The 26610-nt window shown below is 39.9% G+C and overlaps 2 protein-coding genes across 2 annotated transcripts; both read right to left on the bottom strand.

Moving 5' to 3' along the window:
• Positions 1–2430: 2430 nt before the first annotated feature.
• LOC309437728 (trace amine-associated receptor 1-like) lies at positions 2431–9252 on the bottom strand. The gene is given in 3 exon segments (XM_082048411.1): positions 2431–3181; positions 3184–3603; positions 9125–9252. Coding segments are annotated over 2 exon segments (1062 nt in total). The 5' UTR covers positions 3569–3603; positions 9125–9252; the 3' UTR covers positions 2431–2504.
• Positions 9253–14476: 5224 nt separating this feature from the next.
• LOC309438350 (pantetheinase-like) lies at positions 14477–23658 on the bottom strand (the record flags this gene model as incomplete). Its single annotated transcript, XM_082049595.1, has 7 exons — positions 14477–18070; positions 19425–19595; positions 19765–20138; positions 21051–21342; positions 21943–22135; positions 23211–23341; positions 23446–23658. The coding sequence occupies 7 exons, from the start codon at positions 23656–23658 to the stop codon at positions 17951–17953; spliced, it is 1494 nt and encodes a 497-aa protein (XP_081905721.1). The 3' UTR covers positions 14477–17950.
• Between the last annotated feature and the right edge of the window lie 2952 nt (positions 23659–26610).

The following is a 26610-nucleotide window of genomic DNA, read 5'->3' as shown; positions in this document are numbered from 1 at the left end:
ATACATCAGAATATTAGTAATTCTAAAGTGGTGGAAGAAAAAGATGCATAGACAAAGAAAACCCTCAAGTTCATTTCCATCTGTAAATATTGTATAAGATTTATTAATCTCTTCAATCGTAGAATGTTGACCTTTTTTCTACAACAGAAAGGTTATGTGAGCTCACATACCTCAGCTTTCTTGGAGACTTCAGTTAATGAACTGCTCACCTAAACATTTATCTTAAGAGTCACATATCAGCTGCCAAAATCCCCTTTTCCAAATTATTTATGATTCTAAACTCATCTGCTGTGCACTATGAAGTACTAGCAATGAACACATCTGATGGAAATCAGTTGTAAAATTGGTACCATTAGGAATATTCTTTTCTTTCCCTACTTACACACTTGTTTTCTATCATTATAATTCCACTAACTGAAAGTGAATGGAGATAAGCTGAGTCTTGTCTCCTGTAATAGACTGTGGTCCAGCTGCAGTAGTTATAAGTTTAAACACCTGTGAATATTTTCAAGGGTCAGAAAACTCCATTTATCTGGGAAGAAACAGACCCATTTCTACCACCTCTTTTCCTGAGAACTTGTTTGAGACTGATAGGATATTTAGAAATAGAAGAAGAAAGAGATACTCTTCTCTACAGTAATTTAACCCACTTATAGAGAACTTGGAAAGCAGCTTGGTCCACTGATTTTTTTCCAATAGGTATCAAACTGAAATTAAGAAAATACAGAAACAGAACATCAAAAGATCAAAAAGAATGTTTGGAAGTCAGTTTTATAGGCTAACCCTACCTGCATCTGTTTTAGTAATACCACCAATAGATTCTTTAAGTAGATGTTTTCCTGTTTTGTTGTTGTTCTGCAAAACTGCAACGCCTGTAAAAGGCAGACCCCCTCTGTGACTTGGCTCACATTAATGAAAGGTGGGAATTTATATTTCTTTTATGATATTACATCTAAGTCCCAGAAGATTTTGAGTTATATGTCTGTGTATATATATATATATATATACATATATAACTTAAGGGTTTACATCAATAGGAGATAAACAAAGCCAGATGTCTGTATGCCCAAGGCTATTATTTTTGTTTCCTCTACTAATTCATTTGTCCTCATGTATGGGTGAGCTATTGCAGTGACTTAAGGTAGATACATGTCATATCAAAAAGAGTCTTTGAAAGGAGAGGCTAAAAGTAAAGGTGAAGAACAGGTGTTGTTTTGTAACCTATTTTAGTGGCCAGTATATTCTATCTATCATATTCTTAATAGTTATAATTTCTAATGAAACTTAGAAATTAAATATTTAATAATCTTGAAGAAGATTATGATCTTGTAATTTAATGGGCTGAAATAACACTTTTTGTCATGCTGGCTGTATATGTAGTTTTCACTGAAATTTCTACAGAAAATCTTCCCTATACATTACAGAATAGATAAAAAGAAGTACTAATTTAGGTCATTTTATCATTGTTATTGGATAATCTATTATTTATAAAGGTATACAAATAGGAAAGGTAGTATTGATTTTCTTACAAGAAAAGACAAAATTAGTTCACTATTAATGTGAATAAATGGAATTCTCTGAGGTCAAAGGTGGATGTTCAGACTTAATGCTGATACTGATGCAGATGTATTGAAGGTGCATTACAAGTCCAAGGGTAAATGACCGCTATTCAACAGCAACTGGATTTTTATTTGATACAATATACAGCATGTCATAAGAACAGAGCAGAAAATGAACACGGGTTTTAAAATTAATTAAGAGAAAAGTAAGAACATTTAAAGGAGTCTACCTTTATGGCAGCTGGACTTGCCAGTTGGACTTCATGATCTTAAAGGTCTTTTCCAACCTTAACGATTCTATAAATAGATAAGCATCATTTTCTGACATTGTCAGGTTTGACATTGCTTTTCCCTTTTGTTTTTATTATGTACGTCATATTTTCCCTTGTTTTGATCTAGTTAAACATGCTTTTGATGTCATTAAGCAGCAAAGCCTTTAAGTGACATACTCATAAAATGACAAGCTCTAGCTGAAATGGAAACAGAAGGAGTAGCATGACTTTCCTCTGTCCCATCTTCACAGAGTGTGCTGGTTATGGGCCTTTTTTTACCTCTACACACACATTGTAGGGGAGGGACAAAACTTAAAAGCTTTGGGTTAATACTCAAAGATGTCTAGAAATTGAATAGGAAAGGTTTTTCTCCTCTTTCTAGAGGACAATAAATAAACGCAAATATAAACACCCCTTGTTCAAAAAATTAATCGGTTGTATCAGAATAATTAAGAGCAGGGATATAAACTGCTGTAAGTTTTTTAAACTGAAGTATTGGTTTCCTGTGCATTGCATATAAATAGCTATAACTAAAAAACCAGTCTGGAATGAAAGAAGATGTAAAGCACAATCACTGTTTATTTACTTGAACTGGATTTGGTAAATGAGTACATCTGGGAGTTCAGACGCCAGACAAATATTCAAAGCCATGAATCCAAGCTTTTAAAGCATGTTACTCTAAAAAGAAATTAGTCCTGGAAGAGTCCCATTGAAAAACTTTTCCAAAGAGAATCATCTTCAATGCCCTGCGAAACCACATGTAAAAAAATGCATAAACAATTGGGTTAAATGTAGAATTTAAATAACCAAACCAAAGCAAAGCATCAATGAGAATAGGAGGTATCACATAATTCATAAATGGATTGGTTGCTGTAAAGAAGAAGAATGGACTCCAGCAGATGAGGAACACTCCCATTATTATGCCTAATGTCTTTGCAGCTTTCCTTTCTCTGCCAAATGAAATGTCATTCTTCATTTCAAAATGCATCTTTTTTTGACTAATTGTGTCAATGGATCTTGCTTGCATCTTGGCTATAGAGTATATTTTCCTGTAGATGTACAGCATGACAAATCCAGGAATGTAAAAAGGCACAATGGAGGACACAACACGTGAAGTTTCACTAAAAAAGACAAAGCATTCTCCTGCACAACGGACATGATTATAAATCTCTTCTGCCCCTCGCAAATTTAGGTCTAGAAAGATCATCCCAAAAGCAAAACCAGCAGGGATCATCCAACTTACCAATATCATAACCAAGGTAACAAAAGTATTTATCTTTAATTTGTATCTTAGAGGGTCACACACAGCATAGTAACGGTCAATGAATATGAAGGGAAGATGGAAGCTGTGCTCAGCATAATGTCCATGCTCGTATGGATCTTGCAGAAGAGCTCCCCAAAATACCAGCAGTGCTCAACAGAGCACACCATGCTGCAAGGCATGATGAGGAATCCCAGCAGAAAGTCTACTGTAGCCCTAGAAAGCAGCAGGAAATTGGTGGGTGTATGGAGGTGCTTGAAATGTGATATTGAGATGATAACTGTCAAATTTCCAACCAGTGTGGCCAGAATAATGCAAACCATGAAGATATACATGGAAACACGGATACTGTTTGACCAGCTGCTCCTTAGGCAAGAGCCATTTATGGATTCACAGCACAGTTGCATCCTTACTGAGGTCTCAAGTCCACATAGGTATGCAGCACAGGTGCTGATTTTCCTAATGCTGAGATACATTTACAGCTGTTCTTTTCTTTTCTATATGAAGAGATCTGCAAGAAGAAAAAACAAAACAAAACAAAAAAAAAACAACAAACAAAAAAAAAACCCCAGCAATTGTAAATACCTTCATTTATCTAGATGTGTAGGAAATTCACATTTCATTATTTATGAAGGATGACATAATTTTGTAATTAAACTTTTAACAGAAAGACACTTTTATCATTGGACTTTCCTTGAAATGAGGATGTAAACTGCATAATGGGCTGTCCTCACACCAGAACAGCAGTGGTTCTCAGGGGCCAGCACTGAGCCGTGTCTTGTTCTAGTGAGCAGATGCAAAGTCTTTTTCCTTATTTTCTGTTTAAACAGTCCTAGTTCTCTTCATCAAATTCTGTTGGAGTCCTCTATCTCTCACTTTGTCTTGAAAATCAGTAATTTTAGATTCTGAAGCTCCCTCAACTTGTGTTTTGTTACATAAGTCTATGATCCACGGGTCTAAACCAAAAGGCTAAATCTGAGGAGCCCAAGCTCAGCCTCTCCTCCAGCTGTGTCCTCATAGCAATAACGGTGCAGCTGGACAAAACTAAAAAGTTTCCATGAGCCCTCAGTTTTTCGGCAGATGGCACTACCTCACCAAGTCAAGCCTTACTACAAAATTCTTGTAGGCTCTAGATGTAAACAGAGATGTAAGAAAAATATCTCAGAGGAGAGAAAAGTTTTCTGCCCTTTTGCTGCCAAAATATAGTGGAAGAGCCTGACTACTCTGAAGCATTAGTTGCTGTATAAGCAAATATCTTTTCTGTTGGGCTCTAGTTTATTTCAGTGCTATGAGTTTAGCCTTGCGGTGTTTATTAATTATTTTAATACTGTTTTTAGCTAAGACACAAACATCGAGAGAAACATTTTCTGAACATTTGTTTAGTCTGCATCTGAGGACACAAATATTGCTGTTCTTCTCTTTTGTACGCAATAATGTGTCCCTTCTGCAAGTCTCTCTTTTTACAAAAGGATTTAGTGAAAGTACTTAAGCACTTGGCAAGCAATCTTCATTGTTGAAAGATCTGTTTTTCTTTTAATTAACAGAAAAATAGTACTATTGTAAAAAATAAACAACATTAACGTATGCTATTCACTAGCATTATCATTATGGTATAATATGGTTGTTAAAGTCAGAAAAATACTGACACAGCAATGTAGCCAGTATTAATTTAACACATTTGCTTCAGGACTCTGCTGCCTCTGGTTATTCTCAATAGAACACACAGTATATTTTTTTTCTGATATCAGAACAAACGTTATCACAAGCGCACCGTGTCATTAGAAGCTAAATGGAAGGAAGCTTAATATAGATGATAAACTATAGCTTGTGAAACCCTGGCAGCTGCCACTAACAGCCTGCGTTATACAGAGGGATTTCCAAGTAATGGCAGGCAGTGGCACCTGAGTGCCAGGGACACAGTGCATCCAGAGGCACTTTTGGGAAAACAGGAAACATGGAATATGAGTATGTTTATTTACTGTTTGGTGTGCCTCTTGCTACCTCTTTTTTTTCTGCCTACTAATGCTTAACACCATCTCTGCTCTTTTCCACCTCACTTTAACTCTCACTTCATTTTTTTTTTTTTCATTTTTGGTCCACCTCTTCATGTCTCTTTTCCTGACTATCATTCGTTCTTTTGGCACATTTACACACAAGATAGAAAGCACAGCCAGCTGGATCTTTATTAATCCAAATTTTCAGTTTTCACAGCAGAAATAATTAAACAAATTTAACTCTATACTGGACATAACAATAAAAGTTTTAAGCACATCCAAGTCATAAATGTGTTACATAGATTTTGTGACATCTTCATTTGCTTTATATGTAAATAATTGAAATAAATATAGTAAAACAGGCTAAAAGACAACCAAAATGAATTAAGGTGCTATCTCTAGTTTTCTACTTTAAAGTCGAATAACTTCCCTATTATTCTCTGGTAGAGAAATGGTTTAGGCTAAAGAAATATTATCTCCCTTTGAAACTGATTTTCAGGGGATTTTAGGTTTTTGTTAAACAGAAAGAAGCTCCAACTGCCAAGCAAAATATTGAGCAAACTGAGATCAGTTGTGTGGCTTTGCATGAAATGGAAACAAAATAAATCAAAACTCATGGCAAACTGTCCAAATGAGCTGAACACTGAAGAAGTTTTCAGTAAGAAAGAAGAACATTTCTCTTCCATAATTAATTGTGAAGTTTAAAATTCGATACAATGGAAATATGAAGAAGTATCCTTTTAAAAGCCTGTCCTCTTACCTTTCTCCCCTCACGCTGGGTAGAAGTCTGCTTTTGATGCTCATTTGTTTTCTACTGATTGAGTGGCACCCCGCCCTTTTAAAGACCATCTCAAAAGACAGCTGAGCCTCTTCACCATCATAACAGCTCCGGATAACACTAATTTTGAGTGAATGCGTACCTAATCCACAGCTGGAGAAGCCTCCAGAAGTCCCAGTGCATTGCTGGAGGATGTTGGGTGCAATGAGTAGAGCTCTTGACCCCTCATCTGAAGAACAGCTGTTAATGTGAATAGTAGCTCAAACTGTTTATTTTGTCACCCACTTAAGAAAAAAATCATGACTGTATCACTCATGTTTGTTTAACAAGCCTTATTTATAGGTAAATTTAACTAATTTGAAGTACGTTTACTTGTTTGATTAAGTGTTATGGTCACATTGTCAGCAGCCTGAGATTATCTAGGTCCAGAACAAAACCCAGCATGTTGTTGCCCTTCTGTAAACTTCTGAGATATAGCAAAATACATAAGTATAGGTAGTTTACAGCAGCGTGCAAGATCTCCTTGAAAAGGTATATTGTGTGCAGAGTGACATGGTGTGTGTTTACCAGCCTAGTTCTGATTCCTCCACTGAACAACAGGTTTAATCTAACAGCCTGATCAGTTAAAAGCTATTTGCAAGATATGGTTACTACAAAGGTGTTTAAAGTATACAGCTATTATTGGCTATACTGGAGTCATAGATGAAGAGCATCAGTATTCTGATCAACAAAGGACCACACAGCCTTTTAAAACAGTAACATGGCTGAACATAAAGGACTGTTAACATGGTGACCATTGGCTAAAGCCAGTTACGCTGGGTGCCTCAGGGACATTCGTGAAAATGTGGGTTAAGATATTACTTCTTGCAAACTCTGCTGCATGACCTGGATTAACTACTTCATTATATTATGTGCATAAAAATCTAAATGAATGCAAACAACTCAGTTATTTTCTTTTTTTTTTTTTTTTAGGTTGCACTCATAAATGGACTGGGGTGTTGCAGTACAAGGTTCTCCTTGCTCTGGGAAGAAAATTTGCTAATGAAAAAATTGCAGAAACAACTATCAGGCTGAGTGAGAAACCACTGGAGGTAGTCAAGAGGATACGTTGAGGAGAAGAGTCAGGTCAGAGCTGAGGAAGTATCAAAGTGATGTTAGACACTCAAATACTGGTCTCTGAGAGAGTTCTTCACCCATTTGAGATTCATAGTTGTGGATCTTCCTCAGAGTCAGGTATTCTCTTTGAGGAGTGAAGGTTTAGGCCTTGGTAGTTACTATCCTGACACATATATATCACAAGAAGGTAAAGTTTAGGGAACAAATCCTTGTTGCCTCACTATGTACAAAACTCATAGTTACAAAGAAGTCTGGCAGCCAGCTCATTGTGGGAACTTAGTCAAAGCACATCCATGCATGCACACACACTGCTCTCCTGTCACATCCCCTCTTCAAGTGACACAGTGCCCAAAACTCAAGGGGATGATCTGGAAAGGCAGCTGTTTTTGGAGTGTTTGTTTCAGAAGCGGATACCTGGCAGCAGCTGGCCAAACCTGTGGGGGACCTGCTGAGGCTGTGGAGCCATCCCCCACCCTCAGCAGCTCTGCTCCATTGCAGGTGGGCAGGCAGCACCCAGCTGTGACTTCTGGGTTATTTTTTTTTTGCAGAGGAAGGGACCTGGTGACACTATTTTGTCTGTGATATCAGTGTGGCTGGGCGCTCACCTTGCCTTCACTTCTGAAGAAGAAAAGACTCATCTATGGGGCTGTTTGGCCTTCCTGCTCCTACCAAAATTCTCTCAGGGCCAAGGGCTGCAAAACACCAACCATGTAGTTTGCAAAGTGTAGGGCAGAGAGTGACTGGGGCTGGTTGGTGAGCGTGACTGCCCATGGCAGGGATGGGACAAGTGTGGGGACAAGCAGGTGCCTTCAGCTGCCCCACAGCAGCAGGAGACTGCCCAAGGCCAGAGCTACACAGCAGGATGTCTCTCAATAGACTGTTGTTGGAGATGCCCTTCACTCTTCTACCAAACACCAACCCAAGGGCACAGCACTTAGCCTTCGCTATCTCTGAATACACCAGCTTGTACTGCAGGACCCACACATATCAGAAAGGAAGGAACCATAGACCTAGAGGAAGCTGTGAGCGTGGGGAGGATGTTATTTAATGATATGTTTACTGCAATGAATGTAAAGTAGCAGTTCATAAGATATCATGATAATTAAGCAACTAAGCAGGCGAAATTAGTAACTGATTTAGACGAACATGGAACATTCTGATAAGAAGCTTTCATGTTCTTGGTGCAGATGCTTCAAACAGGCATTTTCTTGCTGTTTAATGCTGATGTGGATCATGAAAATATCTCGAACTTGCTATTCATAGTATCAAATATAAATACGTCAAGCTCTATTCTTGGGAGGCCTCAGAGCACGTATAAATAGTATTCAACAGTCTTTTGAGTCTGTAATATAGTAAGGCAGTTATACATCAAAATTCAAAGTAAAGCCTTGTCTATAAAACTGCTGCTGTGGCTTTCTTTTCTGCAAAATTTATATTTCTGCAATAATTAATTTTCAGATTTTTGGAAAACCAAGATAAAGAGATGTCACACTATCTAGCACACCTTGGGTCATCTTCACTTTTTGTTCATTTGTTTTTAAAATGTGAAATAATTTAAATGGAAAACCTGACAAAGGAAAATGAAAATAGCACTTTTGCCAGACACTAAGCCCATTAACCCATTTGAACAACATGTTAAAAATGATTCTGTCCTTCTCAGATGAGACTGTGCAAGGGACACTGGAAATGGGAAGGAACAGAATGGGGCTGAGGAATGAGAACTGTTATCACGAAAAGAAAAAAAAAAAAAAAAAAGCAGGACAGCAGGAGGCAGTGAGTAGTGAGCAAGTACAATCCCAGCTTTGTCATTCTTCATCCTCATGGCCCTGGAATAACCTCACAGAAAGTAAAGAGCCTCACTCTGAGTTCATAGCTGTGCCTGAAAAGAGTTTTGCTCGCAGCTAGGCTTCTCTTTCTCTTGGGAATTAAGGTCTTCTAAAATCATCCTGTCAGCCACCACCTAAACCTCATTGCTGTTGGTACCATTGCGGTTCATTACAGAAAAATCACAGCGATCTGTGCAGAACAATTACTATTATCTTTACTGCTGACCATAGAAGATTTGTCTCTGAAACAAAACAATATCCCAGACTAGCAAATTAGCAGCTTACTGTATTTCAAACTGTGTGACACAGAGACATTACCTGCTCAGGAGTTGTTTCCTCATCCTGAAGCGGTTCAGCCTGTGGATACAGCATGATAGTGGCTCATCCCACATGATTCCCACAGCTGAGCAGCTGCTCACTTGGTCTGACTGTGGTTTACAGCCTGCTGGAAAAATCTTATCAACAGGATGATGTAAACATTAAATATTCAGCAAATATAAGCAGATAATAAATCTGTCCTGTCACAAGCTACTAGAATATGCAAAGATGACTGTATTTGAACTAAGTTAAATCCAAGCTCATGGAAAGAAGCATACAAAATAAACACAAATGTTTATTATGGCCAAAGTACAGATGGAGCTAGCTGCACTAAGATAGTCTGATGTTTCTTGCCCTTCTTTCCATTCTGTGTAATGTTGCCAAACTTTAGCACTTTCAGTTATCATCTTTGAAGATTTGATTTGTCTAATCCAGACTGGATATTTTCAAAAGAAGTCCACCCACAATATTTCCACAGGATCTGAGAACAAGACCAATTAAAAAGATATTATTTCCTCTAAATTAGGAAAGGCTCTTTGTTTTTTATTTGCAATGCTCTGGTATATATATGCTTTGTAGCAGAGACTTAAGAGTTGTTGATTGCCTATTTGAATATCTTTTACCATAGCAGAAGAACTATACTTAAACTTGACCAAATTACAAATCAGCAGCGGCCGAACTACAACTTGTTGCTTTTTAAAGCACCACTCATTGACCAGCATCCACATCTTCAAACAGTAAGAGTTGTGGAACAGTAATTGCTGTGGAACCCAAGGAGGAGAGTCATTCCAGAAAGAAGTAATCCCAGGAAGGAGAACCTACCCACTTCGGGTCAGTTTGTGTGCATCAGTTAGTGCACAGCATTGGTAGAGAGCCATGCCTTCCAGCTCCTGCTCCCCTGAGGTTTCCCTGAGGTCTGGACCTGCATGGCTCAGGCTGCAGCTTCTCCCTGGGGATTTGGGATTGGAGTGGGCTTGGGAGATAGGCAAGTACGGCCCTGGCAAGGTGGCACAGGTGTTGTGAGGCTGAACAAGAGGGAGAATTCTTGGTGAAATGAATGTTTTGAAATGTCACATTCTGATCTGGAAGTGCTACTACTCTGCTGGAAGCCATTGAGCCTAGAATTGCCAATAAAGGCTTGTATGTCAGTAAGCAAACTGATGGAGCCTCTGCTCTCACACATTGCTCTCTGTTGACTTTTTCAAACGCTGGATTTGACCACATGCTATCTTCCTAGAAATATTGAACAAGCTTGACTGTTTGTAATTGCCCATTTGCAACAGACTGCAGATGCTGGTGCTGCTGCAATGTGGGCAGTTTTTAAGGAGAGGGACCTGCCAGTGTTATCCTTTGCTTCCATAGCTGTTTGCTGCTGGAGAAAGCAGCAGTGCTGTGTGTGAGCATTGCTGGCACCATGACACTGCAGGAACAGCAACTCAACCAGTGCAGAAGCTACCAGGGTCAGAGTCTGTGCCTTTTCATGCCCACCCTCTGCTGCCTAGTCTTAGGAAGACATGCATGGGCAGCCTGATTTTTCAGCAAAAAATAAATAAATTTCTCTTCTCAACAGCTGTTGTATGTCATTTGAATATGCTTTTCCATCACCAGAGGGGAGATAAGGGTGCACTGGAGTAAATTTGAATTTTATTTACTGTTTGTTATCAAGTTCCTGCTTGCTAGCTGTCTCCTGCCCAATACCTCTGAGACTGAGAGGGAACAGATGGCAGCAACAGGAGGTTTAGCTATGTAAATGTGCCTCTACCAACCTGCATAACTTCACGTGCTGGTGAAAAGAAAGTCCATTTTGTTCTTATCTGCAATTGTTGCTGCTCCTTCCTTCTGTGCCTTGCAAGCCCTGTTGCCCCAGCTGCCCACATGGACTAATACCCTAAATGCCCCCCTTATACAGGTCCCTTTCTTCCTTTCCCTCCTTTCAAACATGCCGTATAGGCATCTGTTACCAGAAGATGTTAGGTGGGTCATTTCATACCACAAGTTTTGAAGCTTTCACTGAACACATGCTCCTCATTTTCTGGGTGCATGACAGGACTTCATTTTTACAGGTAGTCAGCACTTGCAGCTGAAGCCAGTGACAATCATATTTTGACTGTATGCAGTATTTTTGTAATATGAATTATTTTGGCATTTCAATTTAGCCACCTAAATTAGTGTTTATGGTAAACATCAGTTTCTTTGCACTTCATCTCCTCATCTACATTATAGGATAGCTCCACGGAAGTGCTCTGATTGCAAATGTTCGTAAGATATCAAGATATTTTCTAATGATTAGCCTTGGCAAATCAAAGACAGATACAGATTGCATTCCTAGTGAGAGAAGAGGAATGATTTGTAAGAAAAGCCTCAGCAGGAAACAACTGGCCTTGTAAGACTCCCTTGGCAAAACACAGGAATGGTTACAGTAAGTGTTGCACAACCCTCAAAGGCGAGAGGTTTTGTGCCTGCTTTTTGTTTAGTCTAATATTGACCTTGGAAGATTCACTGCAAACAGAAGTTATGTTAGCAAGAATAAACAATCTAAAATGCCTAGTGGAACATTGAAGATAGGCTCAGAAAGTCTTCAACAAAGTGATTGTTTAAGCCTGTACTGGGTAATGTTGATTGATCCAACTTAAGCTTGTTTTTTGTTGGTTTTTTGTTTGTTTGTTTTTAATAGCTCTGGTCCTTATACATACAGCCATCTGATACTCTTGAGGTATAGCTCAATGACAGCTGTTATGAAAGGCACCACACATGTATTTTTACCCACACCCGCCAAAGCTTTCTGTCTTTCAATCTAGGTGACAGGAAGTACATCACTGTCCATTAATGGCCATGTTTTTACAGCTTGCTCTTCCCTTTTATATCTCAGTGTCAAATATGCTAGATTTCTACCTAGGAAAGTATAATTCTACTTTTGAACAATAAGTTTCCATGAATGAATTATAATGCACTTTTGCAATTTGGTTAGGCTAGCTATTGCAGCCAATTCAAAGAACATCTCTGAGAAAACTGGAAAAAACAACTACTAACAAAGTAGGAGATGAGAAGAAAACAAATGTTTGTACATTTTTGATCCATTTTTACACAGTTTGCCAGCTGGCTGACAAACCCAGATATTGGGGATTTTACAGGGCCAGTGCACCTGACTTCTGCTGAGGTAGAAGCGATATGTATCATCATTTCTATGAACTCTCCCGGGAAGAGCTGATGACTTCAGCCCCAATCAAACCCAGTCAAGTGGTGCAAGAGCCTCCATGCAGGGCATACTGAAAACAAACAAAACAAAACACCGAATATGACTGTTTGAATCCACAACTAAATGCAGAACACCTCTGTCTCTGCAGATGCACAATCAGCAGATGTAAACTGATGTACTACCATTTATTTCAGTAGTAGTATAGCAAACTCACTGCCCTCCTTTGACTTTATTGGACTTCAATGAAAAAAGCATTAAGTCAAGATTTCTGGCTTAGTGGAGACAAAATGAAAAAAGAAAAGAGAGAGCTTTAGGTTTTAGATAGCAGAGCTTAGCCAGCACAGTAATAAATGCTATATGGAAATCTCAGAAAGGTCTCTAAAAAGTATGGGGAACTGTATGCTACAGAGTCTGTAAGTATTATAACTTGGCAATGGTATAGGCCTAACGTTCACTGTACTCTCTTTGCTCAACTTAATGGAGTTGATGCTAAAGCTTTGAAATTGCTTATAATTATTATATTTTGCCCAAGATTTTCACAAATGTTGTAGAATAGGTTTAGATTTTCCAGAACCTTTCATAAATTTGACAAGAATTGCTAAGAAGGTTTACCTGAAAAAAACAACAACTTTTCCTTAAAGAACCCTAAAATTATAACTGAATAGTCTTTTTTTGACCATACAAAAAACCAACCTGAAATGTCTGGAAAACACAGCAAGGTGAGCTGTAGAATAGAAAAATAATCATCCTATCAAAACCTCACCTTAATGTTTTCATGTACTTGACTCTGATAAATTCAAGTATGTCTCGTACTCCTAACACTCATTTAGAAGTAAATGTTCAAAAACGTATGTTTAAAAAGTCATCACTTGATCTTGAGGATTATCTCTAAGGTAGTCTGTTTTTTTTCATTTATGTTACTACGTTTTGCCATATGTGAGCTGGACAACCAATTGTATGCAAAGACTTGTCCTTTTTTTCTTTCCTGCAAAAGGCTTTCCTGAAGATTGACTTTTTTTTTCTGACATTAAAAGATATTACTGCTTCCTACACTCCTCACTGCTCTTGCATCATGACAAAATCACAGCTACCAGACTACGAGTTCATAAAAATTAACATTAGAAGCAGCAAATGAAGATGGATAGGCAAAGTTAAAATCATGTAGTTACAATGCACCTCTTATATTGTACATATTTGTCGTAGAAATACACTGCTGCCATGAGCATGTCTGAACATATAATGGAGTATTTAACTTACAACTTTATGGTAATTAATAGCTAACAGAAACATTTCAATACTTTTGCAGATGGAGGCTACAAGTGCTTCTGCTAATTCTTAGTTCTTTTAGAAATTGAAAGAGAAATTAACATATTGTTGTCAATATGTTAATTTTCTGTTTTATCGAGACCAATCATTTCTAGCCATGTCTGACCCACAGGTAGACAACACTGGGTAATGCTGTTATGCTTCTCTGTGGCTTCAGTAGGAGGTATTGTTTGTATATGGTGTCACCAGGTTAATTTTTAGAAGATATACTGGAATTATATCTCTGTTGGGCTCCATGTCCACATAGTCCATCAGAAGCCCCTGAGAAGCATTCCTGTGTTAGTTCTGGTAAGCTTCATGACAATTGTTGCTGTCTTTTTTGACTTGTGCAAGTTATTTTTCTTTTTCAGCTTTCCTGCCCTGATGGTAGACAATGACATTGCAAACACTGTCTGGATGAAGTGGGGTTATAATTTGGTTTTTGGTTAATTAGAAACGTATGAATTCTTCAAGTCAAATCAAGTCATGGTCATTCTGTCTATCATTCACTATATCTGCACTGATTCTGTGTACCTATGAACAGTGTTCCATACCACCAGTAATTTTCCTATGATAACATGAGTTGTTCATAAACATTTAGTATTGTATTACTGGGTCTAATAGTTGCACAATCTCTGGCTGCACCTCGCTATTCCACGTTATATAATGGATAACTTGAGGTTATGATGACTAAAATAGGTATACAAGGATATGGCTGTAGTGTCCCACTCTCTTTAAAAAAAGATTCTCTCACTCTCTTTTTGCTCAAGGTCTACTTGCTTTAATTCAATATGTACAATAACATACATTAGATTCTACTCAGAGTTAAATGTTCACTAAATTTGCTCCCAGTCTTACTTAAGTCTTACTTGATGCATTCAACAGGAACTGTTCTAGGTGAATGCAATTTGTTGCATTGGTTATTAATTATCTTTCTGCTTCTGTATTCTGAATGTTTCTGTAATTTGCATCATTTGAAATTGGCCTTTATTACAAATATTCACATTTCCTAAAACTAAATTTCATCTAGTCACTGTGACCACCAACTTCCTCAGCTGAAGATGTGGTTGGTTTTTCCATTCCTCCCAAAATCAGGGTTCATTGTTCTTGTGCATTAAAATGATGGAGTTATTCAAAGACTGCTGCAACACTCTCTGTAAATTCATCCTCTACTTGGTTAAATTCTTGCTTTATCATCAGAAATGAGAAAAGGATTAATAAGCTCCTCAGTGGTCCATTGTATGGCACCCTCGATACCCTCTCAGGGAGAGGAAAGCTGGGCAGTAAATCTTGAAAAATACAGGTCAACCATTCTTCAAATTAAGTTTTAGTGTCATTTTCAAAGAATCTTGCACTTCTGCATCCTAATGGACGAGGTTTGAGAGTCCTTTCCTGATATCCTAAAAGCTACTTAACTAGTAATATCAATTGTATCCTACCCATTTCCAACTCTGACAGCCTAAGACGGTCAGCTCTGCATGGATCTGGGAAGTTCTCCGTACTTCAGAAATTCCAGCAAGCGATATGTGAGACATTTTTATGTTTGATCATTACAGCCTGAATAGTAACAAGGGAGCAAAATGTGGCATAAACTCTACCCTTGAATAAAGAGAAAACAGTTATTTTAAAATCTAGGTGTCACCCCAGGAGCCCTATCTCAATGCTAACTCAGGAGCTTGAATAAACTCTGACTCTTTTGGTAGACATAGTTCAGGAAAGTTTAACCTGATAAATAAAGATAAATCTGGTAATAATATACTGAATGTCTACAATTCTGTCCAGTCTATGTCTCCTGATTGCATTCCCCTTCAGCTTCAGAAAGATTTTTTGTAAATTCCACATCCATTTGGAAACCATTAAATACTTGAGTTACCAGCAACTTGCAAAGTATTTGTTTGTTTCAAGTGTCACTGATGCATCTGTGAAGCATTTCTTTCTAAAATATCCTCAGAGTCTTCATTGTTGCAGATTAGCATGTAAAGCTATTGATGCCAACCAGTCAAGGAAGATTTTAATCAAGTGATTTGACTGCAAAAACAGAAGACAAACTGTGTTCACATGCTACTGCTATTTTTTTTTTTCCACACGAGCAGTTCTAAGCCAGGTAATAAAAGCACATTTTGCCTGCAGTGTAGCCAAGTGGAGACAGAGGTGAGCCACAGGGCATGCCAAGAGGAGATGCAATGCTGGCTCCATGCCCGAGTTCGCAGCTCTTGCAACTCCTGTGTGGTCAGAGGGCTGCAGGAGGCAGTGGCCATCCCCCACACTAGGGCTCCCTCTTCCAGCCCTACCCCTGCTGGAACCACGGCCTAAGCTAGCTCAAGGAGTAACCATGACTGGAACAGACAGGTATCAGAGGTACCTCTGAGGCAGACAGGGAAAAGGCAGGATTCAGCAGTAGCAGGGAGAATCGTGTTTTCAAGTTAAAAGCCTTTTTAGGATCTTTCTCAGTACGGGAATTTACATGTCAGGATAGCTCTTGCCTTTCTTGGAGTGTTTCCTTGATATCTCCTAGGGCAGACAGCTGAGTGAGCAGCACTGAGGATGGATGGGGAAGCACCACCACGGGGACCATCCCCAGGGCTAAGTTCCTCCTGCCTGCTCTGCTGCAGAGACACTTTCCACTGTACGTGTCTGACTGTGCCAACCCCAAAGCAAACCAACAGACCTGACTGGTCAATGGGATAACACGGCAGACTGTCACACCCACCATTTGCCTTTCTCAGTCTCATTTGCCAGTCTCATTTGCCTTTCCCAAACTGTTGCTCCTCACGTGTGTGACAAGGAGGTCCTGGAGTACACCAAACCGGCTTGGGGAGTGGGGATCATCTCTCACCCTTCAGCATGGCCATCTGAAATTCTGGACCCCATGCCCAATACACACCCAGCAGTCATATTGGATTAGTACTGACATGGGTTAGTCATAATCTCTCTTGACCAAAATGAAAGGCTAGTCTGGGTTCCAACCACAAGCCAGGTGCAAAAAGGGTGAGGGGCTGAACAAGCCACCAGCAAGTGTGACCTTGAGGCCCTACCTGTCTCGAATAACTATTCCCAAGCAGTACAGTCCCTCCCCTGAGTACAAACTCACCTGTTTTATTTACAGGATGAAACATCCTGTAAAGGAAGGAACATCCAAAGTTGTGTGCTGAGAAGCAGAGCACATGGGAAAACAGAAATCATGTGATTTCAGCAACTTCTGGATAACATTTGTTGGTGTGCATGGTGTGGGAAGCTACAGCACATTTCTTATGGGCCACATTTTGGGCAGCTCAGTGCTACGCATGGTGCAGGCTGCAAGTCAGTGATGTGAAAGGCAGTAGATATGAAAGACCATGAGATAAGCATTGGGCCAAGGATCAATCCAAGGCATATGTGGTGCAAATTAGGTCTGTTTGCTGCAGAACATGACAGAAAGAAATCAGGCCCATGACTGCCAAGTTTTACATACCGTGGCTAGAAGTCCCAGATAATGCCCATTTCTCACACTACATAGTAAAATATGTTTCAGGTACTAAAACATTGCCTATTTCCTATGTTTTCGCAATCTTTAAGAAATTTTCCAAATGCCCAGGAGAAGGTGCTGGCATACTACATTTACACAGTAAGTCTGATCTGAAATGCATTGGACGCAGCACACATCTGCCATGTACAAAGTGGTGTGAACTCAGAGAGACTGCAGAACTGAACATGCTGTATGGAGCTCAGCCAGATTCAGCACCTGGGTGGATTGTAGAGGATGATTTTCTCTCTCTAAGGTTGCACCTAAAACCATTTCAAATCTGTTTTTCCTTTCAAGTCCCTTGGTCAGAATGGGACTAAAGCCCATTGAGCATTAGAAAGGCCTTATTGGTTGGTGTGTAAGGCTGAGAAACACGGATACTTAGTGCTTATGCAGTCTAAAAACCAGGAAGGGGCAAAAGGGACAAAAAAAGCTTCCTTGGCAAAGATCTGTTCTGCAGTACACTAGTAAACTTCACGTTTCACACATTTCAGTATTGGTCTTTTTTCTAGTGTCATCCTGGCGATCTACTTGATATCTTTGGGGAAACAATAATTTCTAATTAAAGATTTAATGTGACAGAGCATTCAAACTAAAAAAATAGTTGCACTGGCTCAAGCACTATTAAAAAAATATACCTATATCTAGGTACACAATAGCGATCACATTGCTTTCTTTTAAATAAAGTCAACTACAGCTGCTGCTGAGCAAGATTGCAGAACAGGAATGATACAGGATAACTGCCACAGCTCTCAAAGAGATGGATCACTATGGGAAATTCCCCTCCTGTCTGTGGTGACTGTGTAATAGCTGAGGAGTGAAGTTATGGGGAGGTTCGCAGGGGATGCGGTGGGTCGTTTTCATAAAGCCTTCCAAAAAGCGTTGCTGTTACAAGCGGTTTCGATGTGCCATGTTTACTTTTCAAACGTCCATCACGTAGCACCTAGTTGAAAAGAGAAAGAATGATACTCATAGTCCACTAACAGAGTAGCAATGTTGCATGGTACAGAAAGGATAAGCCTTGGATGTTGAATATTTTGATGCAGCACTTTTAAAATGCAATCATGAGAATGAAAACAAAACAAAACAGAATTCTCTCTAGCTCTGCCATAGCCTTCCCACATTTCCATGGACCTGGAAGTCTTTAGAACTTCCTTCAACTCCATCTTCAGGAAAAAAAGATCACTTTCTTCACCTCATAAGAAGGTGAGAGCAAGAATAACTGATTTGTTATTTTTTCATTAGTTACTCATACATGGTGGCAAAAGTTATATATGTATCTAGGACATTAATTTGAAATCTTTTTTGATTTGTAGACCCTAAAACAATCTCCAGATTGAAGTTGAGAATTTCAAGTTATTGGCCATATTTTGCTTTTCTTAGTTACTTTTTACAGATCAATTTGAAATCACTGTTGTTCATAGACTGTGAACATCTGCAACTTTTTAAGAGCCTCTGTTAGAAACAATAAAGATGTATTTGTTAAGAAAATATATTTTCTTTTTAATTAGGCCATGATCATATTGTAGCATACCAATAAATCCTTTGATGTGTATGTTTTCACAGAAGGCCCATTCAAAACAAATATGCAGGATGAGCAATTCTTTTCCATTCTCTACCTTACAAATAAATTTCCCTTGTTTCCCTTAAAACTTTTCAAATCTTTTTCACTGCCTTCATCATCTCTTATAACCTAATAAATACCTCTTCCAAACCAATTAAGTTTTCATCTAGCCTCTTACATAGATGCAATCCAAGGCTTATGAATGAAAACATGTTCTGGCAAAAATATGTGATTAAAAAAAAAATATATATATAAAAAAACAAAACAAAAAACAAACAAAAAAACCCAAACAAACAACAAAACCCCACAAACCCCTAAAAAAATCCCTTTTAACATGCTTAACAGCACAGGATCTCTGTTATTATGCATGATACTCATTAATATTTTTTGTTACTTGGACAATTTATCAGAGTATTTGATTTCTTTGTTTCCTAAAATGCCCATCAGTAGAAACGTGTAGAAAATAGCTCCTTGAAAGCTGCCATTTATATGTTTGGGACCTGAAGTACAAAGGCTTATTTGCTAAAGAAATCACTGAAGAGACTCCTGGCCTTAGCATTTGTACATTCTTATCAGTAAGGATTAAATTAATTAATCAATTTAAATGTCCTCTTGAGTTACTGTCTGCAGAACCAAATAAAGTGTTTCTTGGATGGGACTTTGCTACCATATCAATTTCCACTGCCACCTCCTGGAAAACCTTTTGTCAAACAGCTCCAGGGTGTCCCATTACCTCAAACTCCCCGGGAGCCAGCTGCACCTCGCTGTACAAGACTTCTGGAAAGACATAGTTGGTGCCAAACGTGCCGCTGAGGGAGAACATCTCAAACTTGGTCTGCGCAATCTCCACTGGTTGCCCACATGTGTTCAGGTCTGTGCTCTTGCACTTGAGCAGCGTGCAGATCTATGGGGAAGAGGACACAGAAAGGCAAAATACTGCTAAGCTTTCAACAATCAAGAGCTGGATTTGATAGCAAAAAAGGAGTTTTCACGATGCAGGAACAGACGAGTGTTTTGGGATGGCTGGGATGTAGGATTATATAACCCACACTCAAACCTACAAAACCAATTACCTGCCAGTGGTATTTTATGAGAGAACCGTGAAGCCCATCAAATGCACCCAGGACATAAACTTCATCTTTGCTCTTGTTTGACATCTGATAGATCAAATGACAGCAGAGATCTCCTTGACAAACTGTATAATTTCCAGCTTTGTGCCTGAGTTCATTGAAAGTGAATATGTCCCGCCGGACAGCTCCTGAAAACGTCTCGTTTTCTCCTGGAAATTTCTTGATGCTTGTGGCATACGAGCTCCAGTTGACAGCGGGGGGGTAAGTTGGGGAAAGACGGGGGCGTGCGCTCAGCTTTGCCATCAGGAGACGTCCCTCCTCCGTCCCACTGTCGTAATGGTAGGCAGCAGGTCCCTCCGGTGTGAACAGCCCACTGCCTGTGGAGGACACCCCCAGACACCTGTCAGATGGCTATTTTCAGTCAACACATTACGGAGAATTTTGGGAGAATTTTGAAGTGCAGAACCACTAAAATACCCATCACAGTGTAAAAACATGACCTAAACTTCTGAGCCTAAAATGGCAATTTGACACTCAACTATTGCTTTTTATTTAAGAACTTAGGTTCATTTAAATGTAAATCAGAGCTCTAAGAGTGGCATATTTGCCAAAGGAGGAAACTATGAGGGTAATTACATTTCACAGAAGGAAATCCAGGGCCTGTGGCCTAAATTCAGCTCAGTTTATTTAGGGCAGGCAAAAATGTTCCTTTGTGGCTTTCCCGTCAGCTTCAGCGAAGAGCTACAGATGCAGCTACATAAATGTTTTCTCAGACAAACAAAACAAAGAGAAACAAACAAACAAACCCCACACCACAGACAGGAAATATCTATTCAGATTTTAAAAAATCTCTAATTCTTCAGCAGCCACAGAAATCTGAAAACATTTTATTCAATATACAAGTGAAACCTTCCTTTTGGTTTTAGGTTATTAAGTTCTGTTTAAAATATTTTTTCTCCATCTAACTGCTGATTGTATTTTAAACAAAAAATGCTGCTTCTAAATGAGAGGTTGGAAATTTAAGTGAAACTTTGCGCTATTTTCGAAATAAAATGTTGCTTTTAAATTATCAAAATTTAATGTCATGGACTTCTAGATTTTACCTCTTCCAGAACATTCAATACTTCCTTGTCTGAAGCTGTTTACTATATTACTATATTTACATCAAGAAGATTTTTAGTCTAATTGAAGCACTGTTTTACAGAGACTTCACTATTTGCAAAATATTTCTGCCTGCTTCTGAATCCAGTACTCTGAAGACAATATGTATTTTCCCAACTGCAACTCACCTGTCATTGACATGTTGATATTGTGAGTATTTGCTGAAAGCAAATTGACACCCATGCCCATAGCCCAGGCAGAGTGAAACTCAACCGCAGTCAGAAAGGGCAGGACGTTCATCCAAGCCGTCGGGAAAAGCACCGTGTCCACCTGCAACTCGCTCACCAGGACCACGGCAGGCTCGTGGAAAAGGATGTCAAAGCACGTGAAAATGCCAAACTTCCCAAAAGGGGTTTCAAAGGTGATGGCTTCTGGCTCTTTCGGGTAATTAAACTGAGTTTCTCCTCTAAACAGGTTGTACTGCAGGTTAAGAAAATGGCATGTTAGAAACTAAAAATAAGGCAAAATTATGAACAGCTACTTTTTGTGTCTGAGGTAGGCTTTAAGGCAAAGCTGGGGACTGACATACCCGAGCTGGCTGGCACAGCAAGTTTGCATTCATCCAGCCAACCCTCTTCCCATGCAAAATGGGGTGGCTGTGCCCCAGCTGCCTCCTGGCAGCAATGCACAACCAGTAGTAACTGCTAAAACCTGTCAAGATGTCACCTGCAAAAGCGTTACCTGGCTTGGCTAAAACTGTGCCAAGGACCAGCTAACATATACTGAGTATGGAAAACTCTGTTGCTGCTGCTTTGCCATTTACTGCTGTAAATGTAGCCCTTGGGTGTTTGGTATCCGACATGGTCTCTGCAGCTGTGGTGCTCCTGGGAATAATGCCTAATCGATCAAGCACTTGCCTGCTTTTCCTTCTGGCCATCAGATCCTTGCATCAGATCATCCTGGATTGGCTGTCACTTTACAATATTGTAAAATTATTGTATAAACTAACTGAATTGCTGCCAGTAAGATGAAAAGTATACTGATAATTAATGACAGGGTGATGTTGAAGTGCCTCCTTACCTTGTGGTAACGAGCCACCAGTTTCCCCTCTGGGTCAAAGACGACATCGGTGTTGTACTGATAGTGACCATCACTGGGGCAGCCGGGATCACTGGAGTTACATGGCTTCTTGTCCCCAATGTTTGCAACAACATAGATGGAGTTATTCTTGGCCATGCAGCTGAGTCGTTCCTGGACTGGTGCTGGGGCAAATCTAAAGCATTTTTGGTGAAATTAAAAAAAAGGAAAAAAATTAAGAGTTTAAGTTCCGATGTGGAGAAAACACATTCAAAATTACTATTCCACTAACTGCATATCCCTAGGTACAGGAAAAGGGATAGATAGATCAAATCATAGTTTCTGTTCATTTTCTTCTCTGTTCATAGAATCATTTTAAACTGCTAATCTCTTTTAGCTTTAAAAAATGGTTTCCCTGCATTCTTCTTTCTTGTACCCTTAAAAATTTTATTTTCTGTGTGGGTATAATTCCCAGCTAACACACATACAAACACATGGACAGTTTCAGAAAACAAGGGAGACAATAAATCAGTACACAGACATAAACTTGGAATAACTTAAAAAAACCAAACATTTTCAGGTACATCTAAGCCTTGGTTTCAAAAGACCTCTTTAGCCTTTTTAAGACTCTTCACCCTGTTTAAGGAACCTGCTCATAAGCCTTTAGTAAAAAGTGGCCACAGCATTTTCAGAGCTGAGAACTCCTGAAATCTATATTCATAAATCTTCAAAAGAGAAGAATATGAAAGTTTAGGTTAAAGAGGAACTTGGTCCTCTTGGTATCCCCTTCTGACACACAGTCAGAGCAACCCTCTGTAATGCAGCAGACTGTGCAAGTGGCCGGATTTCTAAAAGGTACTTCTTTCAGATCTAGAGAAATATTTTGTGCAATTTCATTTAGAAAACACCCAGCCACATGAACTGAGGACTGAATCACTTTATCTAATCTATGCATCTGACATGATAATAGAGTTATAGAAGATTTTCACAATTGATTTGAAGTGATAAAGTTTTACGTGTTTTAAAAATAATTATTTTGCCTAGAATTTCCTCATTTTTCTCCTTTTGCAGTTTGGAAAAGTGAGACTATCTCAATGCTTTTTACCTCGCGTATTCCCATTACCATCTAATTAAGAGTTCTTCTTGATGCATTCTGTGCTACTTGGGATTTTTAAAAGATGAATAAAAAATCTGCAGTTCTTAGACATTTATTACTAGCAGCTCATGAGACACTAGACTGAAACCACCTAAATCACTGCAGAAGGAATCACCTTGTGGGGTCGGTGCAGGGAATCCAGTTCACTGATGGATCAGGGATATCCTCCAGGTACGGGTAGATGGATTCTCTTGTGAAACGCCAGCCATAAATGCCATCTTCAGGAGTCACAATGATGTGGGCACCCTGACAAAACAGGCTCCATTAAGAATTCATGCATCAACAGATACCCAGGAGGGTCATCAGGAGCAGAAAACACTCAGTAACAATGCTCACAATACACCTAGTACCTGCTGGGCAGCTTCCTTGATGGCTCCTTCCAAGACATCCATGTTTTTGTTCATCAGGGCCAAAGCATTGTCAGGAGAAACAGGCTCGTCCGTGGGATCTGGTAGGACGACAGCGTGCTCATAGACCGCTGCAATGAAGGTGTCAGAGGCCAGGGTCTGCAGGACAGCAAGTGCCAGCACTGCACCGTGCAGGAGAGGCTGGGAAGGGAGCATGGCTGGTGCCTCGCAGCTCCTGAATCAGGCAGGGGAAATATAAACCAGATAGAAAGAGGAGGAGCAAAGACTAATAAGTTTGCTTTGGAAATAACCTTCTGTTGAGTAATCTGAGAAGGTACAATATAGTCCTGCCAACAATCAGGACATTTAGTTACAGTAAGAAGAAAAAGAAACATTCCTGGGAAGTGAATCTCTTTTCCAATTTGAAATGCTGTAAAAAAAAGGTGAACAAAAGGCTAAGAGGGCACGGCTGTAGGCATGCTGATCTACGAGGGGCTCTGTAAGGAGCATTTGCACACTCTGTTTTTACATCCCTCTCCAAGCTTACAAACCCATCCCAAGGCAGGCCCAGACTCCCCTGGTTAGGGCACACTACTCCATATAACCTTACTGCACGTGGCTGTCATTGGTTAAAAATTCAGCCAGTGCTGAAGGTAGAGCACCCGTGTGAGGTACAGCCCTCATGCTTCTGAGTGTAGCTGACTCATGTACACTCATGAGACGTGTGGTCCTGCGATGCCTCTTGTCTTTGGCCAATGGCTTATTACAGTTGTAACAGGTGCCCTGGGAGTATCTTTCCTCCCAGGCTCACACTGCAACACAAACCAACCCTTGAACTGCCCTGATCTCTCTGCCTAGAGCTAATATACTTGCTTGTTCTGTGAGAAAGAATTAAACAAAACAGATGATTTTTTGTTTACTATTTTTGTTACAAAAGGCATTTTTTGCACCATAAGACATTTAAAATTAATCATACAATGCAGTTTTTTTCTCATGCAAAGCAATTTTTGTATAATATTTTGGAAATAGAATATTACTACTGTAGTTTCAGGTGCTTCATAAAAAAAACCTTTGTTAGAAATTATAGGATGTCTGTGAGGGTAAAGGAACACAACTTGGCTAATCATTTACCACTCAGCAAGAAACCAAGGAGAATATTCTTCATCCCGACATCTTCCTCTTCACTGTGAAGTCTTATTTTTGTCTGTCAATATCAAGGCCTCCTCAGGAGAAAACGGCACTTCAGTATTGTCTGACAAGACCATGTTGTGCTCATAGATGGCTGCAACATAGCTGTCCAAGGCACAGGCCTCCAGAGCAGACAGCACCTAAAGCACAGCAGAGGCACAAGCTTTCAGAAGCCCCATGTCTGATGTCTGGAAGTCATCCAAGAGGAAGATGGGGGCAAGCAAAGACAAGGGCCTTTAAAATGGACAGTCTTGCACAAAACCTGGGAATTCCCCAGAGTATCGGAAAGCAGACACCAGGAGATGTAATCACCCTGCCTGGAAAGTCTCAAAACAAAAAAAGCAAGAAAGCTGCCAGCATTGAGCAACTCTGCCTTACACCACTGACTGAGAAGTCACCACTGTGCTGCAGCTGAAGAAACACCTCGCTTGCCAGATTTACAAATTATTCAGGTGTGGCATTGCTATAGTAACGCAGTTCAAGGCAAGCCTGGGTCCCAGCAGGAAAACAAGTCAGAGTTTGAGAAATCTCAGGAAAGACCAGCATGGACACATTCCTGGCCAAACTCAAGAGTGTGGGGTGGAGGACAGCCCTGAGCTCAGTGTTGCTGCATGGGCCACCCCAGCTCAGGGCTGCTCTGACTTAAGAGTTATGAAGCTTTTGGGGGTTGGTCCACATCACAGGGGGCTTCCCCACATCACAGGGGGCTGCCAGGCAGGCTGTTTGTCTGAGAAGACCTGCCAGCACACAGCTCAGTAACTGAGCTCTGAATATCTCTGGTCTCCCAAGGTCTTTTTGGAAGAGCATCCTGATTGGGAGCCACGATTTCTAAATTTTGCTTATTACAACCTGATTTCTTACTGCTACAGATCGCTCCAGTGGAAATCTTGAAGCTAAGGCTGCACATGCACAAAAATCACTTGTACCTGGTTGCCAAAGTTGCCTACCTTTTTCGGCTCTGACTCAGCTGTCAGGTAATGAAACACTTTTTTGCTGCACTTCCCTTGCAGAAGTATTTATTGTTATCAGTGGTTACACGCAGCCTTGTCTTCATACAGACTGAGTTGGTATGTAGATAATGGGTAGACTTGCACCGGATAACTTTGTATATGCTTGACTCGCTTCACACAACAATGCATTTCACAACAATACATGTTATGCAATCTTCATCGCAAGAATAATTCTGTGCCATAATGGCTTATGCCAGTCTTCAGTAGGAAAACACACAACGTACAAATATACCTAAACCAAACCTCAATGGCCTTGAACCAAATCCTGAATTTAAAATACCATATCCAGGGTTGGGATCATACACTACTTGCACACACATTCCCTTAGCCAGAGACTGGTATCAGCAGTGAACAAACCTGAAGGAGACACCTCTCAGCTCTGAGACTGGCCACACGCTCCCCCTGAATCACTTCTGTGTTGCAAGATGAGACCTTCTTGTGTGCCATAGCCTCCCTTAAATCCAGATCCTTTCCCTGGGAGAGAGTTGTGGTATCACCCACCAGGTTCCCAGGGGACAAGTACAGTGTCTGCGCTGAGTTTGTAGCCATGGGAGGAGGATCGCACCACATGATCACTGGCTGGACTGACGTCAGTCTGTTGTCAGATAGTGACTCCAACAGTGAACAAGCTTTTAAGAGAAGGTGCCTCTAGCAGCAGTGATGTTGAGCTTCTGTGAGTCAGAGTCAGGCTGTGGCTTTTGATAAACATGTCATTATGTTAGACATGACACTATGTTATGTCACATATGAGTACCTAATTAGTACCTATTTACATTTGAAAACAAAAAATGTCATATGGTGCACAGAACTGACAATCAGTACTGGAGTTTGGATAGTATTTGTACTCCCAAAGTCTCACCAGCTCCGTAACAGAAGTACACAGGACTGAGGACCTTGAGAGCACTATGCTAAAACCAGGAATGATGCCAGTGTGAGGGAAAGGAAGGAGAAATTAGACTAATAGGGGTCT

The sequence above is a fragment of the Streptopelia decaocto genome (assembly GCF_964273445.1).
Source record: "Streptopelia decaocto genome assembly, chromosome: 3".
In the NCBI taxonomy this organism is placed as follows: domain Eukaryota; kingdom Metazoa; phylum Chordata; class Aves; order Columbiformes; family Columbidae; genus Streptopelia; species Streptopelia decaocto.
This window is presented reverse-complemented; position numbering and strand designations above follow the sequence as displayed.